Source organism: Lagenorhynchus albirostris, chromosome 16 (assembly GCF_949774975.1).
Source record: "Lagenorhynchus albirostris chromosome 16, mLagAlb1.1, whole genome shotgun sequence".
Classification (NCBI taxonomy): Eukaryota; Metazoa; Chordata; class Mammalia; order Artiodactyla; family Delphinidae; genus Lagenorhynchus; species Lagenorhynchus albirostris.
The window spans coordinates 69,097,604-69,118,013 of record NC_083110.1 but is presented as its reverse complement, the minus strand read 5'-3'; the positions used below and the strand labels follow the sequence as shown (position 1 = coordinate 69,118,013).

At 35.6% G+C, this 20,410-nt stretch overlaps 1 protein-coding gene across 1 annotated transcript in view; it reads right to left on the bottom strand.

The window, feature by feature from the left end:
- ATRNL1 (attractin like 1) overlaps positions 1-20,410 on the bottom strand; it is a 679,297-nt gene that overhangs the window by 611,509 nt on the left and 47,378 nt on the right. The window contains exons 6-8 of the mRNA XM_060125653.1: positions 19,128-19,302; positions 16,462-16,549; positions 7,668-7,923 (exon numbers count right to left, since the gene is read on the bottom strand). Coding sequence (XP_059981636.1) covers positions 7,668-7,923; positions 16,462-16,549; positions 19,128-19,302 — 519 coding nt within the window. The remainder of the gene's footprint in view (positions 1-7,667; positions 7,924-16,461; positions 16,550-19,127; positions 19,303-20,410) is intronic.

Below are 20,410 nucleotides of genomic sequence, written 5' to 3'. Positions count from 1 at the left end.
TCAAGGAAACAAATCTTCAACTAAAGAATGGACTGACTTTGGAGAGACAGCCCACAGGACTCAAATACTATGTGTTGATGTAATGCCTGGGTAATTAAGTTCCATCACCACTGTGGTAAATGCTTTATTAACAGACCCTTTAATGGCTGCCTTCTCACACCTGCATTACTTCTCATCTCCCCTAAGACTGTTACCTGCATTTTCCAAGTGAGATTCACTTGAATCCTTGTTTCATGGTCTGCTTCTGTGAAAACCCAGGTTTAAAAACATCCTATATTTCCTGCCACTAACTTCTTTGCTCCCCTTCACAAACAAATTTCCTTGAAAGAACTGACTTTGCCCATCGTGCCAGATTCCACTCCTCTAACTCCCTCTTAAATCTAAGTCGGGCTTTTAACCCCAACACTACACGAAAACTGTTCTTGTCGGGACTTCCCTGGTGGTGCAGTGGTTAAGAATCCGCCTGCCAATGCAGGGGACACAGGTTCGATCCCTGGTCTGGGAAGAGCCCACATGCCACGGAGCAACTAAGCCCATGCGCCACAACTACTGAGCCTGCGCTCTAGAGCCCGCGAGCCACAGCTACTGAGCCCGTGTGCCACAACTACTGAAGCCCACACATCTAGAGCCCGTGCTCCCCAACAAGAGAAGCCCCCGCAATGAGAAGCCCACGCACTGCAACGAAGAGTAGCCCCCACTCGCCGCAACTAGAGAAAGCCTGCGTGGGGCAATGAAGACCCAATGCAGCCAAAGATAAATAAAATAAAATAAATAAATTTATTTAAAAAACCAAAAACTGTCTTTGTCAAGATCACCAAAGATCTGCACAGTACTAAACTTAATGGTCCATCGTTAGTAATTATTTTACTCGACCCATCAGCAGAGCAGCACTTGGCACCGTTGATTACTCTTCTGTATAATAATCTTTCATCACTTAGCTTCTAGTTCACTGTACTCTTCCTTGCTTATTTCCTTCTTCCCCCCTACCTCTTATCATTGGGCTCAATCCTTTTCTCCTTTCTATCTACACCCATTTCCTTAGTGATCTGATCCAATCTCATGGCTTTAAATGCCATCCATATCCCAAGAAGTCCCAAATTTACATCTCCAGCCCAGATCTCTCTCTAGAGTTCCAGATCCATACAGCCAACTGCCTAATTGACATTTTCACTTTAATGTCTAATGGATATCTCACATATAACATGTCCAAACTGAACTCCTGACCTTCGAATCACCTTCATCTCAAACCTGCTTCAGAGTCTTCTACACGTCAGTTGATGGCAACTTCACCATTCCAGTGGCTCATGCCAAAAACCCTGGAATCATCCTTGACTCCTCATTTTTTCTCAGACACTACCTCCAAACCCTCAGCAAATACTATTTGTTCTACTTTAAAAACATACAAAACAAACTGACTGATTATCATCATCTCCAATACTACCATCCTGGTCTAAGCCACCATCATTGCCCAGATTACTGTAACAACTTCCTAACTGGCCTCCTTGCTTCTGTTCGTTCCTCCCTAGAGTTTATTTTCAACACAGCAACCAAAACGATTCATTTAAAAATTATGTCATTGCTCTACTCAAAATCTTGCAGTGTCTCTCCATTTCACCCAAAGTAAAATACAAACACTCGGCAGAAATCTGATGATCTTGCTGCTTGTTACTCCTCTAACTTCATTTGTTACTTCACTCATTTGTTAATGCTTATTCTCTCTATAGAAAGAATAAACATTAACAAAGCATTCCCAGACTCCTTACTGTTCCTTGAACATGCCTGCATATTCGTGCCTTTACGATAGCTGTTCCTACTTTCTGGGATCTCTTCTCCCAGATATCCACATAGCAAACTCCTTCACTTCATTCAACTCTGACCAAAATTCATCGTCTCACTGAGGCTTACTCTGGCCTCCCTATTTTGTGACTACCTCCCACCCTCACAGTATTCTTAATCCCCTTCCCTTGCTCTATTTTACTAAAAACTACTATCTTCTAACACATCATATATAAACATACCTATTCTGTTTATTATTTATTGTCTGTATCACCCTGCTAGAAGTAAGTTCTGCAAAGATAAGGAAAAATACCTGATGCATCATTGGCTGAGAAGCGTTACTGCATATCTGTGGAACCAAAACTGTGCTCCTATAAGCTACAAAGTCAACGCAATATTTGGAGGTACTCCTTGGCTCAATAGATACTCTAAAATTTATAAAATGCAATGACAGTGCCTAAGACTTTAAACTACAGTTTCAAGAGCTAAAAAATATTCTGCAGTATTTCAGATTTTTTTTCAAATGTTAATGTACAGTGTTCAAATTAAATGATTAAAGTTAAGTTAACCAGATGGTTCCTTTGTTTTAAATCATATTATTATCAAAATATCAGGGAAGAGTCACAGTACCAAGCACTGAGCCAGAAATACTTCAAATTATCTGCAACATTATTAGAAGTTGAGTAAGTGGTCACTTGGAGTATGTTAATTGGAAGTTTTTGTCTCTTTTTAAAATTTCTACATAATGGTGAGATCAATATCCTTAGGGTATACTTCAGAGTAAATTTTTTTTTTTTTTTTTTTGCAGTATGCGGGCCACTCACTGTTGTGGCCTCTCCCATTGCGGAGCACAGGCTCCGGACACGCAGGCTCAGCGGCCATGGCTCACGGGCCCAGCCGCTCCACGGCATATGGGATATTCCCAGACCGGGGCACGAACCCATGTCCCCTGCATCAGCAGGCAGACTCTCAACCACTGCACCACCAGGGAAGCCCCCAGAGTAAATTTTTATCTAGTAAAATACTCTGTTTTCATTAATTACTATGCTATAACTTCAGCTTTCTTTTCAGTTACCCTCACTGCAATGCTGGTTAAAGTAACAGCCTCTTGTTTAATTAAAAACAAACAAAAAAACTTTTTTTCTTAGTTTCCTAGAAGCTTTAAACATGTAAGGTTAACCAAAGTAAAGCCAATATACATTTGGGTAGGTGATGCCATTAAAATCAGTCAAGAAAAAGAGCCTAAACTCACATCACAGTGTAGTAATTCCCACTAAGAACAGAGGGAAAAAAATTTTAACTCTCTCTACTGACATAAGCATTCACTTATAACTAAGATGACAAATTATCCCATTACTTATATTCAGAGCAGCCTTACTTAACATAGTATTGTTCCCTAAAGTAGCACTTGTCTATGGTATACACAACTTAATTATTCTGACAACATCTTTATATATACCTATTGTTTTGTATTCTTTCATAAGTACTTTCCAAAGTGGAAGTACTTACAGATTATTTTTTTGACATCACATACTTTAACAATAAGTGACAAATTCAAAATGCTTTAGGAGTCAAGTAATATGTTAACTTTTTATTATTAAGATATCATTTTAGAAAAACTGATGAGTTTTACTTTGTACTTAAATAATTTATAGCATTTTAAAACTACTCATAATTCACCTACTATTCTTATAAAACTCATAAATCATGTATTCTTCCCATTTCCACCTTATACTACATTCATAAAGGTACCTAACAAATAATACAATTAATAGGACAAAAATCAAACCAAAAATACCCTGTTGATAAATTTATTTAGAAATAGTATTTTGGTTATAGAATAAGGCAAAAAAAAAACCCTCTGTAGAAATACTTTAAAATTTACCAAAACTACACTTGACATTTTGTAATCAAATTATTCCAGGGCTTCCCTGGCGGCGCAGTGGTTGAGAGTCCGCCTGCCGATGCCGGGGACACGAGTCCGTGCCCCGGTCTGGGAAGATCCCACATGCCGTGGAGCGGCTGGGCCCGTGAGCCATGGCTGCTGAGCCTGCACGTCCGGAGCCTGTGCTCCACAACGGGAGAGGCCACAACAGTGAGAGGCCCCCGTACCACAAAAAAAAAAAAAAAAAAAAAAAAAATTATTCCAAATAAAACCGAAAACCTACCAACCAATGAATTTACTGGTTAACAATCCATACCAACATTTACCATTCAGAGAAGATTAGAATAAATTTGTTGTGCCTTCCTAACCATCCGTGGAAAGTATAACCACCACATCTCAGGACTGAATGAGACTATCTTTCAATAAAGGGAAATATGAAAAAAGTAAAATATATTCTGTGAACTGTAAACTATAACCAGTAGGGAGATGGGGTAGGGAAGGCATGTACCAATCAGGTGGCCTATAGATTTGTTTCAATGGCCAATACTGTAGGTAAACCCATGCAGGTATGGCATCAAGGAACTTCTATATAAAGCCGGGATCCCTAAAGGGTTATACCATCAATGAAAAAGTGAGGTTTTTAAAAATCTGTTCTGCAGAGGCAGACAAAAAACATCTATTTCAGCTCTGGCTCTACATAGAGGAAAAAAGTAGTTTGGGCATAGACTAAACATAATGTCACTTTGGAGCATAAATTCATCTTACATTCAAACTCAAAAAAAAAAAAACCACATGCCAAAAGTTTAACTTAATTTGGACCTACGTTGCTAGGCCCCCAGAAGTCCACACTCTCTCTCTAGAGCAGGGGTAGGCAAACTAAGATCCAGGGCTAAATCTAGAACAAAGCCATGCCCATCTGTTTATGTTTATGGCTCCTTTCATGTTACAACAGCAGAGCTGATTAGTTTTGACAAAGACCATATGGTCCACAAAGCCTAAAATAGTTACTATCTGTCCCTTTACAGAAAAGATAGTGACCCCTAGCATAAAATACTTATAATAATGTCAAATGTGTTCAAAGTAAAACAATATGAATTAAATTAGTAGAAACAGTAGCCTGTAAATTGGAGGTTGATCAAAGAGTAAAAGTATGGTTAACTGTCGACTTAAAGTATTCATTTTAAAACTTAAAAAGTCATCACCTATGGTTCAAGTACAAGCATGGTAATAGTTTAATCCTGAATCTTCCCGTTTTCCTCAGGGAAGACATAAAAAGTAAGGAAAACATGGGGAGGAAAAGTGAAAGAAAAAGAAAATTAAATTTCCAGAGAAATTAGGAATGAAAAAAACTCACCAACTCCAAATCAGGTGCGAACATGCAAAAAGCCAGTGAAACTAAGAGAATCAGATAGAGAAAGCTGCAAGAATGCAGAAAGGAAGACAAAAAACAAGGAACATGGAAGAAGCCTAATGGTAGATCTCAAATATTACCTCTCTTGTTCCCACAAAAAAATGGGCCTCACTCTCCCTGATCACAAGAAGAGCTATAATTAAAAACAAAAAAAGACAACAAAGTAATTTTTAAAAAAACATAAAACGTACATAAAATGTACAAAAACCAGAGGGAATCACAAAGCAAAATCCAACTTTCTCTTGTATACAAGAGATACATTTAAAACAAAGTGATTCTGAATGGTTAACAATAAAGGAATGGGCAAAGGTACAAAGGGAAAAGACTGACTTCCCCACCAAAAAAAACCAAGAGCCATAATATTAATAATATGTTGAAATCAGATCAAAAAACACTGAACAAAGCACTTTATAATATTAAAAGATACAATTTGCAATAAAGATATAACAGTTATGAATATCCATAATAGCAACTTCCATAAAGCATAAATTCCAGAATACACAAGAAGAAACAGGCAGAAATAAACTAATATTGTTAGACTTTTATTAACTTTCAGAGCATGATAGATCAAGTTAAAAATAAGTAAGGAAGAAAAGACCTAAACAGAATAATCAATAAAGTAGATTTTATATATATGTATCAAATGCTATACTTTGATATTATAGGATTTACCTCCTTTTCAAGCATCTATAGAACATTTATGAAAATTGGGCCCCAAAGAAAATCTCAATAAATTACAAAAAGCAGAAATAATACCTACAACATTCCCTGAACACTATAATAAAACCAAAAACAAAACAACCTTTTTACATAGAAAATCTGTCACTCTTAATTAAACGACCCTTGGGCCCATCTGAAAAATGAGAATGACTCACCTACATGTGCTTCACTGCTACCATGAGTTTGTTATGACAACAATGTGTGTAAACAGGCTTATTTAATGCAGCATTTATTAACCATTACACTCTAAAATGTTCCTATCACCAGAATTCTTTTTAGATTTCTTCTATTTTCTCAGTAAAATAAGAAGTAAGAGAGTAATGATGAAGAGTGAAGTGTTGGAAGTCTGAAGAGAGAAAGGAAAACATATGAAACAGTCATCTTGGAAAACTGTAAGACAGACTGGTGATTATGAACTTAAAACTCGGTAAATGAGAAGTACAGACAAGAGAGGGTGAGAGGGAGTGAAGCACTGACCAGAGGCTCAACGGACTAAAGGCTCTGGTAAGGCTGAAGAATTCCCAGAGTCTGGACACTCTTCAGGAGTAAGCTGGAAAGATGAGCAGCACTTGAAAAGTAAGATACTTGAAATGGAAATTATGGGATTCGTAGCAGGTACACAAGGTCAAGAGTACCGCAATGCAAGAGAAAGACCCAAACAGGATGGAAAACAAGATCTTTGTAAGAGAGATCAAAAAATTGAGAGGACAGAAGTATTTAAATGGATCCTAAAATATCCATAAAAATATCTGGCTAATATATGTAGGACAGAGACAGTGAGCCAGAAGCTATATTCTTCCAGGAATTAAGCACAGTGATCAAAGGAGCAACAGAGGAGTGTAAGATGGAGAAGAAGTAGGTGGTATAGTCTGATGATGTAAGATTCAAAGTTGAGTGATTTAAAGGAGGAAGGAGTAAAAACAGAGTGGAAATGACAGTAAGAAGTAAGGAGGATACATATCCCAATTCTAGCCCAGCTGTCCTGGGGATGTGAAAAAGAGGTCACTTAAAAGGACTGAAGGGGAAACAGTGGAGGATTTAGAAGGAAGTCTTCCTCTGACACACAAGCACTCTCTTGTTGTTGCCAGTGGTGATCTGCAAATGAGTTCTCTCATTAAGACTACACAAGGACTCTAAATAGTTGAATATAGCTGTCTATACACAAAAGGGCCAAAAACTTGAGTTCATAATCCTGGCCAGAACTGGAAATGGAGTATGTTCCTGAATCTAAATAGCAAACATAGCATATACACATCTGTAGGCAAATTTTAAAAAAAAAAACAACTTACAACTGTTTGAAAATGTCATAAAGAAGTCAAAGAAATAAAGTACCAGAAAATAAATTAGAGTATTTAAGAGTCATATGTAGATTGCCCCAGTCACCTTCACACACCAGATATAATCTTTTATAGAAGCCAAAAGACTGTCTTTGGGAAGCTTACTTTAGAAGAGTAATACATGCATAGAGATACTGCAATAAGATTAGAAACAGAACCTTGAAAAATGAAAAATCCTGAAATCATGGAATGCATAGTTAAGAAACTGGGGTAGTTTTAGCTTTCGGTTCATAAGTAAAATCCAAAGAAATAGCACCATCTATTGGAATTTCAGATATTTAAAATACATATTCTCAATTCTTAGAAAATGTGTCTAGTATGTAACATTTCTGCACATTTGGCTAAGAAGATAACTTACATATTAAAGTACAATAGCTAACATAAAAAAGTTTATATTAAAAAGAATTAATTCTTGGTTTATAAGTCTAATTTCAAATAACTAACCATTTTGACTAAATTCATATGAAGATTTTATTATAGATAAAATATTCTCAACCAATAAAGAAGAGTACATAGTTACATGTTCAAAGTAACTCACAGATATGGTATTCCTGTATGCTGCTTGTATAACCATATATTGCAGAATATCCAAATATTATGATCATGACAACATCTCTACTATCCAACTCCATAATATGTGCTGAATGTCCCTCCACAGCATACTGCTGACCATGTCCAAGCACAGTAGGAGTTTTTGTACTCCATGACTGACTATGTATGTTAAAAACCCATAATTCATCTGTGACATTGCCATCACTTGTTTCAATTCTGCCTCCATACATAAAGATGTTTTCCTGTAAATTAAAAAGACATATGTTAATAAAAAAAATTTGTATCTTAGCAAGATATATTAGTTAAAAATAAAGACTAAATTTAAACATTAAATTTTAGTAATTGCTCACAACATGCATAAGACATAGTTCTTATTTGTAAAAAGTCAAATGAGAACACATAAGTAGTGATAATTACTTCTTTTCCTTACAAGAAGGGGGAAAATCCACACTTACAAAAAGTTACTTTAAGGTATTTTATTTAAAAGTTATGTAGTCAATTAACCATGGTTTTAATTATCCTAGTTGTTGAGTCCCTAGTTGTTAAATTTGAATTTTACCATCTATTTGTGCTGCTTTGTGCTAGTCTCAGTCATTCACTGTTTTCATCATTGTTCACCAGAAAGGTAGATCACATTTGCATATATTATGTGGAGTACATTTTTATTACCACTTCTCACGGCTACGAGCAAATACCTTATAGCACTTATAAATTATACAATTTCAATATGATTGAAATGAATGATATCTAAATCATTACTATTTCAACAACCTAGACAGAGAAAAGAATTTCTTCAACCTAATAAAGAGCATCTAAGAAAAACAGAAAGCTGCTATTACATACACTTAATGGTAAAAGACTGGATGTTTCACCAAGGTCAGTAATAAGATAAAGGTGCCTGCTTTTGACACTTACATTCAACATTGTACTCAAGAGTTTAGCCAGAACAAATATGCAAAAACTGAATAAAGGTATAAAGATTAGAAAAGAAAAGTAAAATATTTCTATTTGTAGATGATATGAACTTGTATACAGAGAATACTAAGAAATAAAAAAACAATTAGAGGGGGCAGAGTCAAGATGGCGGACTAGGAGAATGCAGAATTCATGTCTCCGCACAACTAGGGCACCTACCAGGCACCGGTGGGGGACCACGGACACCTAAGGGGATGGGAGGAACTCCCAGTGACCGGGTAGGACGTGGGGCATTGGGGAAGTGATGGGGGAGAAGTGGAGGCAGGACGGGATTGGCACCCCTCAAGCACAGCTGGGGGAGGGGAAGGGAACTCAGGTCGGAAGGGGGAAATTGGGGAACCATTGGGAGGGCAGAGGATCAAAAGGGGGCATGGCCAGGTTTCCCCTGCCCACTTGGACTCCCAGGAACCTGTTGAGATCCCAGGCCTGATCCTCTGCCCACCTTGGCCCCCTCCAGCCACGCAGGTCCTGAGGGTGGGAAGGGGGAGCAAAAGTAAAGGCTGGACCTCCAGGACCGGCACACCTGAGGGGCGGCTGGGGCAGGGGAGGAGTTCCTACACCCAGTGGGACCCACCCACGGTTAAGGATCCAATGGGTCAGGGGAGACCCTGTGGGAGACGGTGCAGGAGGGACGTGAAGGAACGGAAGTGGGCCAGCGCTTTCCCTGTCCACTTAGGCACTGGGAAGACTGTTGGGCTCCCTGGCCTAATCCTCTGCCCTCAGAGCCTGCCTCCTGCCATGCAGAGCCCAAACCCTGCCCTGCACTCCCACCCAGGGCCCTACCTCTACACATGGAGACTCCCTCCAACAGGCTGGGCCTAAACCCCACCAACACACCCTCACCCAGGGCCTTACCTCCAAACTCCGGAACTCCACACTCCAGAGGCCCTCCTTTCCACTTGCTGCCTCTCCCCTCCTGCCAGGTCCTAAGCAGAGGCCCTGCCCCACGCTTGAACATCATCTCCCCACACACGCCTGGCCCCCAGGGCCTTTTCTGGCTGCATGGGTCCTGAGCCTAGGCCCTGCCCCATGCTCAAATGTCACACCCCCGACCCGCCTAGGTCCTGCCCACCCTAAACCCCACCCCTGCCTAAGTTCCACCCCCGCCTAAACTCCTCCCACATAGCGAAGGCTTTTTATTTTCTTTTTCTTTTTCCGCTCTTTTAGATTGGGGTTCTGCTTTACCTTGCTGACTCATTTATATTTTTATTTTTCCTAGTAAATCTTTTATTTTTCTAATTTTATTTTATTCTTTATACTTTGTTATTGTTCTCTCCTTTTGGCTTGTTCCCCCCACCTTTTTTTTTCCTTTTTTCTGTTGTGGTTTTATTTTACCTTGTTGCAATTATATTTTTACTTTTCCTAATATATCTTTTATCTTTCAAATTTTTTTGTTTTTTTATTCCTTGATATCGTACTGCTCCTTTTCTCCTTCTTTCTTTCTTTTTTTTTTTTTTTTTTTGCTTGGTTCCCAGGCCAGAGGTAGGGCCCAAGCTCCTGTGGTGGGAGCTCCAAGTCCAACCCAGTGGATTAACAGAGAACCTCACACCCTAGGGAATATTAATCAGAGTAAGGCCTCCCAGAGGTCCTCATCTCAGCACCAAGGCCCGGCTCTATCCAACTGCCTGCAAACTCCAGGGCTGGACACCTAAGGCCAAACAATCGGTAAGACAGGAATACAGCCCCAACCATCAAAAAGAAGAAACGACAAGAAAACATATTACAGACAAAGAAGCAAGGTAAAAACCTACAAGACCAAATAAATGAAGATGAAATAGGCAACATACCAGAAAAAGAATTCATAGTGATAGTATAGATGATCCAAATTCTCAGAAACAGAATGGAGAAAATACAAGAAACATTTAACAAGGATCTAGAAGAACTAAATAGCAAATAGTGATGAACAACACAATAACTGAAATTAAAAATACTCTAGAAGGAATCAATAGCAGAATAACTGAGGCAGAAGAACGGATGAGTGAGCTGGAAGATAAAATGGAGGAAATAGCTGCCAGGGAGCAGAATAAAGAAAAAAGAATGAAAAGAACTGAGGACAGACTCAGAGACCTCGGGGACAACACTAAACACACCAACATTCGAATTATAGGGGTCCCAGAGGAAGAAGAGAAAAAGAAAGGGTCTGAGAAAATATTTGAAGAGATTACAGTCGAAAACTTCCCTAACATGGGAAAGGAAATAGTCAATCAAGTCCAGGAAGTGCAGAGAGTCCCATACAGGATAAACCCAAAGAGAAACATGCTGAGACACATATTAATCAAACTATCAAAAATTAAATACAAAGAAAAAATATTAAAAGCAGCAAGAGAAAAGCAACAAATAACATACAAAGGAATCCCCATAAGGTTAACAGCTAATCTTTCAGCAGAAACTCTGAAAGCCAGAAGGGGGTGGCAGGACATATTTAAAGTGATGAAAGGGAAAAACCTACAACCAAGATTACTCTACCCAGCAAGGATCTCAATCAGATTTGATGGAGAAGTCAAAAGCTTTTCAGACAAGCAAAAGCTAAGAGAATTCAGCACCACCAAACCAGCTTTACAACAAATGCTATGGAAACTTCTCTAGGCAGGAAACACAGGATAAGGGAAAGACCTACAAAAACAAAAAGAAAACAATTAAGAAAATGGTAACAGGAACATACATATCGATAATTACCTTAAATGTAAATGGATCAAATGCTCCAACCAAAAGACACAGACTGGCTGAATGGATACAAAAACAACACCTGTATATATGCTATCCACAAGAGACCCACTTCAGACCTAGGGACACATACAGACGGAAAGTGAGGGGATGGAAAAAGATATTCCATGCAAATGGAAACCAAAAGAGAGCTGAAGTAGCAATTCTCATATCAGACAAAATAGACTTTAAAATAAAGGCTATTACAAGAGACAAAGAAGGACACTACATAATGATCAAGGGATCAATCCAAGAAGAAGATATAACAATGGTAAATATTTATGCACCCAACATAGGAGCACCTTAATACATAAGGCAAATGCTAACAGCCATAAAAGGGGAAATCGAAAGGAACACAATTATAGTAGGGGACTTTAACACCCCACTTTCACCAATGGACAGACCATCCAAAATGAAATAAATAAGGAAACACAAGCTTTAAATGACAAATTAAACAAAATGGACTTAATTGATATTTATAGGACATTCCATCCAAAACCAACAGAATACACTTTCTTCTCAAGTGCTCATGGAACATTCTCCAGGATAGACCATATCTTGGGTCACAGATGAAGCCTTGGTAAATTTAATAAAATTGAAATTGTACCAAGTATCTTTTCCGACCACAACACTATAAGACTAGATATCAATTACAGGAAAAAACTGTAAAAAATACAAACACATGGAGGCTACACAATACGCTACGAAATAACCAAGAGATCACTGAAGAAATCAAAGAGGAAATCAAAAAATACTTAGAAACAAATGACAAAGAAAACACGACAACCCAAAACCTATGGGATGCAGCAAAAGCAGTTCTAAAAGGGAACTTTATAGCAATACAATCCTACTTCCAGAAACAAGAAAAACCTCAAATAAACAACCTAACCTTACACCTAAAGCAATTAGAGAAAGAAGAACCAAAAACACTCCAAAGTTAGCAGAAGGAAAGAAATCATAAAGATCAGATCATAAATAAATGAAAAAGAAATGAAGGAAATAATAGCAAAAATCAATAAAACTAAAAGCTGGTTCTTTGAGAAGATAAACAAAATTCATAAACCATTAGTCAGACTCATCAAGAAAAAAAGGGAGAAGACTCAAATCAACAGAATTAGAAATGAAAAAGGAGAAATAACAACTGACACTACAGAAATACAAAGGATCATGAGAGACTACTACAAGCAACTATATGCCAATAAAATGGACAATCTGGAAGAAATGGACAAATTCTTAGAAAAGCACAACCTTCCAAGACTGAACCAGGAAGAAATAGAAAATATAAACAGACCAATCACAAGCACTGAAAATGAAACTGTGATTAAAAATCTTCCAACAAACAAAAAGTACGGGACCAGATGGCTTCACAGGCAAATTCTATCAAACATTTAGAGAAGAACTAACACCTATACTTCTCAAACTATTCCAAACTATAGCAGAAGGAGGAACACTCCCAAACTCATTCTACAAGGACACCATCACCCTGATACCAAAACCAGACAAAGATGTCACAACAAAGAAAACTACAGGCCAATATCACTGATGAACATAGATGCAAAAATCCTCAACAAAATACTAGCAAACAGAATCCAACAGCACATTAAAAGGATCATACAACATGATCAAGTGGGGTTTATCCCAGGAATGGAAGGATTCTTCAATATACGCAAATCAATCAATGTAATACACCATATTAACAAAATGAAGGATAAAAACCATATGATAATTTCAATAGATGCAGAAAAATCTTTCGACAAAATTCAACACCCATTTATGATAAAAACTCCCCAGAAAGTAGGCAGAGAGGAAATATGCTTCCTCTTAGAGGAAAACGTAGGCAGAACACTCTATGACATAAATCACAGCAAGATCCTTTTTGACCCACCTCCTAGAGAAATGGAAATAAAAACAAAAATAAACAAATGGGACCTAATGAAACTTAAAAGCTTTTGCACAGCAAAGGAAACCATAAACAAGACGAAAAGACAACCCTCAGAATGGGAGAACATATTTGCAAACGAAGCAACTGAGAAAGGATTAATCTCCAAAATATACAAGCAGTTCATGCAGCTCAATATCAAAAAAACAAACAACCCAATCCAAAAATGGGCAGAAGACCTAAACAGACATTTCTTCAAAGAAGAAATACAGATTGCCAACAAACTGATGAAAGGATGCTCAACATCACTAATCATTAGAGAAATGCAAACCAAAATTATAATCAGGTATCACCTCACAATGGCCATCATCAAAAAATTTACAAACAATAAATGCTGCAGAGGGTGTGGAGAGGCACTGTTGGTGAGAATGTAAATTAATACAGCCACTATGAAGAACAGTACAGAGGTTCCTTAAAAAACTAAAAATAGAACTACCATATGACCCAGCAATCGCACGACTGGGCATATACACTGAGAAAACCATAATTCAAAAAGAATCATGTACCACAATATTCACTGCAGCACTATTTACAGTAGACAGGACATGGTAGCAACCTAAGTGTCCATCAACAGATGAATGGATAAAGAAGATGTTACACCTATATACAGTGGAATATTATTCAGCCATAGAAAGAAACGAAATTGAGTTATTTGTAATGAGGTGGATGGACCTAAGTCTGTCATACAGAGTGAAGTAAGTCAGAAAGAGAAAAACAAATACCATATGCCAACACATATATATGTAATCTAAAAAAAAATGGTTCTGATGAACCTAGGGGCAGGACAGGAATAAAGACACAGACATAGAGAATGGCCTTGAGGACACAGGGAGGGGCAAGGGTGACAGCTGAAGGGTTCAGGACTTCTTTACAAGGTGATGAAAATATTCTAAAATTGATTACGCAACACTGCAATTTTGACAAGCCTGCAAGAGATAATTGCACAACTCTGAAGATACTAAAAAGCATTCAGTTGTACATTTTAAACACATGAATTGTATCGTATGCCAATTATATCTCAATAAAGCTGTTACAAGAAAATGAAATAAATCAAAAAACTGAAAGAAAACAAAGAAACATATATCCACATACATATGTACACAGAGAGATTTTTATTTAATTTCTTTAACATGTATATGCATAGAACAAAACAGTGGTAGTTTATTCTTTACATTTCTCCCGTGTTTTCCAAATTTTCTTAAACAAGCACAGAAAATATATAAATTCTGATTTGAAGAGTGTAGTCACAGTCCACAAAATACATGAATTTTTGTTGATTCAAAATAAAAACCAATTAAATAGCCTGATTTTAATCATGCTAAATTCATGAACCCCACAAATACATAAAAATAACTTATTAAAAGCAATCCCTATCAAAATCCCAATGACATTTTGCATAAGTAGAAAAATCCATCCTAAACTATTATGGAATCTTAAGGGACCCTGAATAAATAAAACAAACTTGAAAAACAAGACTGAAGTTGGAGGTCTCACATTTCTACATTTCAAAACTTACTACAAAACTACACTAATCAAAACAGTGTGGTACTGGAATAAACACAGATCTAGATCAAAGGACTAGAGAGCTCAGAAATAAATCTTTGCATATATGATCAAATGCTTTCAACAAGAGTGCCAAGACCATTTAATGGGGGAAAAGTCTTTTCAACAAATAGTGCAGGGAAAACTGAATATCCATATGTAAGAGAAAATAATTGGACCCTTACTTTATATCCTAAACAAAAATTAACTCAAAACAGATTAAAGACCTAAGAACTAAAACTTCACAATTCTTAAAAGAAAACATAGGGAAAAGGCTTCATAATATTGGATTTGGCAATGATTTATTGGATATGACACCAAAAGCACTGACAACAAAAGAAAAAACAGATAAATTGCACTGTGTCAAAATTAAAAACCTGCCCATCAAAGGACACTATCAATAGAGTGAAAAAGCCCACAGGATGAGAGAAAATATTTGCAAATAATATATCCAATTAGGGCATAAAATCCAGAATATATAAAGAACTCCTACAACTCAACACCAAAAAAAAGTTAAAAATGGGCAAAAGACTTGAATATATGTTTATCCAGAGAAAGCATACAAATAGCCAATAAGCACTTGAAAAGATGTTACATATCACAAATCATTAAAGAAATACAAATCAAAATCACAATGAGATACTGCTTTACATCCATCAGGATGGCTACTATAGGAAGGAAGGAAGGAAGGAAGAAAGGAAGGAAGAGGAAAATAACAAGTGTTGACAAGGATATGGAGGAATTGAAACCTTTGTGCACTGCTGGCAGGAATGTAAAATTGTTACAGCTGCTGTGGAAAACAATATAGCAGTTCCTCAAAAATTTAAAAATAGAATTACCATACAATCCAGCAATTCCACTTCTGGCTATCTATCCAAAAGAATTGAAATCAGGGACTTGAAAAGATAGTTGTATACCCATGTTCATAGTAGCATTATTCATAATAGCCAAAAAGGTGGAAGCAACCCAAGTACCTATTGATGGATGAATGGATAAACAAAATGCAGTGCAATATATACATACAACAGAACATTATTCAGACGTAAAAAGGAAGGAAATTCTGACACATGCTACAAGATGGATGAATCTTGAGGACACCATGCCAAGTGAAATAAGCCAGTCATTAAAGGACAAACACTGTATGATTTCACTTATATGAGGTACCTAGAATAGTCAAATTCACAGAGACAGAAAGCAGAATGGTAGTTTGCAAGGTCTGGGGAAAGGGGGAAATGAGGAGCTACTATATGGGTATAGAGTTTCAGTTTTGTAAGATGAAAAGAAGTCTGAAAATAACAGTAATGGCTGTACAACAACTTGAATATACTTAATGCCACTGAATGAATTCTACTCTTAAAAATGGTTAATATGGTAAATTTTTGTTATGTATATCATGGACAAAAACTCAACCTTCATTTCTTCTCATGTTCAATGGAGGACTGTATTAAAATCTTTTTATTTTTACTAAAATAGTATAAAAGTCTTTGACATCTCAAGTTATTGTGATTCATATGATCTACTGTTCTTATTAAATGTTTGAAATAAATCTGAGATTTAGTATTTCTTCCTATAAAGTCTAAAAAAAGAAAAAAAAGATTAAAATTTAAAGCAGGATTCATACCTGATATAAAGCAAGAGAATGCCCATATCTCTGGAGAGGTCCCCTTGATACAGTTCCTACATTCCATATACTGCTTTCTAAATTGTAACTAAAAACAAGAAAAAAAAAATAACTTCATAAGCTAAGATTCATTTTCAGTTTTGTAATTTGCATATGCTTTCTTGTATTTAAATATTCATTAATTCAAAAACAATTAGAATAAACTCATAATTTCATATACCATATTAGAAATTTCTAATAGAGACTCATTCAAGATATACCTAGTCTAAATTAGGATTCAATCATCCGAATATATAATATACAATAACTTGACTAGGCTATTTATTACCGGAGTTAATTTGTTCTGAACCAGCCGATTAACCTAAACAATAGTGAGCTCTTCTACACTTTTAAAGTCACCTGGGCCTCCTTGAAGCTCCTACCTTAAGGCTTTTGTCTGGCTTTCTTCTCTGCCAATGTCTGACCCCTTCAAGTCTTTGCTCAGCTCTCACCTTTCCCATGAAGCCTACACCACTACATTTGTGAGTGCAACTCCCTCCTCTTTGGCATTCCTGATTTGCTTACCCCTGCTACCTATCTTGCTATCTATCTATATCTGTATATGAATATATATGCATATATATAATTTATTTATAATATACATATTTATCATGCTAATTACATTTTTTTCTAATTGCCTGTCCTTCCTCACTAACTTCACAAAGATGGGATATTCATTATGTCCACTGACAGATCCCAAGTACTAAGCACAAAGTAAGTGTTCAAAACAATTTGCTATGCCCATGAATACATATTAATTCTAATGTCGATGTATAAATGTTCCGTAAAATACTCTCTAATTTAATAGACACTAATACAAAACTTTTATATTATTTACTGAATAATTTGTCTTAAGCATAACATCTACACCTCAATTAAATTCTACTACAGAAGATAAATCAACTTATAACTGACACCATCACTTCTAAAAGCTTTTAAACATCCTTACCTACAGCTAAACCACATTCAGAAAAATGAAAAAATATTCTCTAACCTGTGAAAATAGCAACAAAGTTGCTGATTACTTCTAAGCTGATACCTCTAGTTTACTATAAAACTAAATAAACACTGTAACCAAAAGAACCAGATTTCAGACAAAAAAAAAAAATTAAACTATCTGGTTCAAATAGAAAATATATGTTTAGGAGAATATCAAGTAAAATTCATCACTTAATTTAAAATATGCCATTTAACTTGTACAGAACACAAACTTTTAGGATCTCCATGTTTCCTTGACAACTATACTCTGTCTTCACAACTCTACTTTGCAAATACCACAGTTTTATCCAAAGTTCTACTTTATTTTCACAACCTTTTCATTTTCATGAATCATAGTTAATTTCCTTTTCTTTTCCACATTTAACTCTCGGTTCCTCAGGTTCTTTGCATATCTTAACAATTCATTTTAATCCTACCAACTCTCTTTCAATTCTTTCTACTATATTTTATCCTTCATTTATTGTGTTACAGAATTCTACTAATTGTTCACTTAAATATTTACCTAAAATTCTTCCCCCCTCTCTCCAGAAATTATTTTATTTTATTTCATACTTTAATTCCAGTCTTATTCAGTCATAGTTTTAAAGCAATCTCCTCTTATAACACAGAACTTTTTTGATCCCCCAAATTAATAGGACGAGTATTTTCAGAAATTAGAGTTTACAGATAAAATACAGAATGCCCAGTTAAACCTGAATTTCAGATAAACAACAATTTTTTAGTATAAGTATGATCCATGCAATATTTGGGACAAAAGCAAAAAATAAAATAAAATTGTGAGGCCTATGCATACTAAAAAATTATTCACTGTTGATCTAAAATTCAAATTTAACTGTGTGTCCTGTATATTTATCTACTGAATATGGCAACCCTTTTGGGTATACACCATTATGGTACACTGTCCAGGGTCAGTTCCAACTGATTGATGCCCAAGTTGCATCAGTTATTACAAATTATGAATATCACCCCTGAAAACAACATTGATAATCAAATTATTCTTATCTCCTCTTTTATTCTATTATTGAATAGTATTGAATAGTTCATAAAATAAAATTATCAGCTGAAAAAATCAGATAAAGCTAGCATCCATGCAGTTCTCCTTGTCATCTAATCACGCAAAGGACAATCTCTACTGAGTCAACAGTAAATGCATAACCTATCTTATAATACTGGCACTGTTCTCCCAACAAAAGCTTGTAAAGTAAATGCAAAGTAAAAGTTTAGGTAAATTAAAATTTGCAGAAAAACTGAAAGTACTTTTATATAAGCAATTATACTTCATTCTGAAAAAATAAAAGGTAGCAGTATTCATAATGCCCAATATAGGCTTGGCCCGGCCTGGGCTTATTTAAAGTTAATATTTTCTTATTCAGAATTTATTAAAAGCACTCTAGAAAGTTAATGAAATACCTATATAGAAAAACCTATATGCCCAATGACAAATAACTTATTGATACACTGAGTTTATATATTCTCAAATCAGTCCTATGCGGCAAACAGATATATTACAAAAATAATCATTCATAAATTTGTATATCAATAACATAGGGCATTTAGGATAGTCTTATCCTAAATATCCAGCCTAAAAATTAGACTGTGAAAATCTGAAAAACAAAAAGAAAACTTACTTCAGGACCATTTGAAAAGAACTGTAGTTAAAAGTATATCCACCAATCACCCACATAAATTTCCCATGTAAAACAGCTTTATGGGAAGCCCGACCTACAGAAGGACTGAAGGGTTTAACATTTGGCAGAATCCAGTAAGACTCAGTGGAAGGAACATTCAAAGAACAATCAGGACCTATTTAAAAAAATCAAACAACACAATGCATTAAACAAAGACCTTAGATTGTAGAAATAGAATACATGGATTAAGAGAATTTAAGAATCCAATGCTCATCTTATTAATAAATATAATGTACATAAATGGTCTGAAATATAACTTACAGGAAAAACTCTAAAAGCAAATGTAATGCTTACAGAGGAAAAAATCATACACTCAAATCAGACTTGGATACGTTCAAATAAATAATACAATCTGAAAGAATTACTTAAATGATATAAATGTCAGATTTATTTCAGTATGCTAATAGGATATTAGAACAGAAAACAATGTACTCAAATCCCAGTTCTGTCTCTACTAAAAGTGTGACTTTGGGAAAGTCTGCTTACCTTTGCCATCATCACGCCTTCATCTATAAAACAGAAATAACAATCTATCTCCTAAGGATTATTATAAATATTTAATTTTTTTAAAGACAGTGGAAATTAAAGCATTCATAAATTGTAAACTATTAAAGAAATATAAAAATAAAATTACATTTTTTCTTAGCATCATTCTTATTAAGAACAACCAAAATTGGCATCAGTAGAGAGGCTTAGTATCCTCAAACAGAAAAAATTATTAAGCATAATAAAATAAAAACTATTAATGAGTGCAGGATAACATAAATACTCTAAGTTAAAAACACTGCCTTTTCCTATCCATGTTCATGATGGTACTCATGAGTCTTGGTTCCTCACCTGTAAAATGTAGCAGGCTAGGCTAGATCAGTGTTTCTCAAACTTAAGTTATGGAAGGAATGCTCCTAAAGGAAATGTATTTTCATCCAATTTAAGGGCTCACAGATTATTTTAATTCTAATGAAACTAATATGCTTAAACAAAAACTAGAAATAAATTCTTTATGTTTAAAGTTCTTTTATAAATATAAAACCAACATAAACTTATAAATTATGTATATAAACAAATTTATAAAATCATTAAAATTAATTTTTGCTTAAAATGATGGATGGTGTTGTTCTGCTCAAAGTAAATCATTGGTCCTAAGTGGAAAATGATATCAATTCCATAGCACCTTTTTTATGCAACTTTAAGATACCTATATTATTTTGACAACATAATTCTCC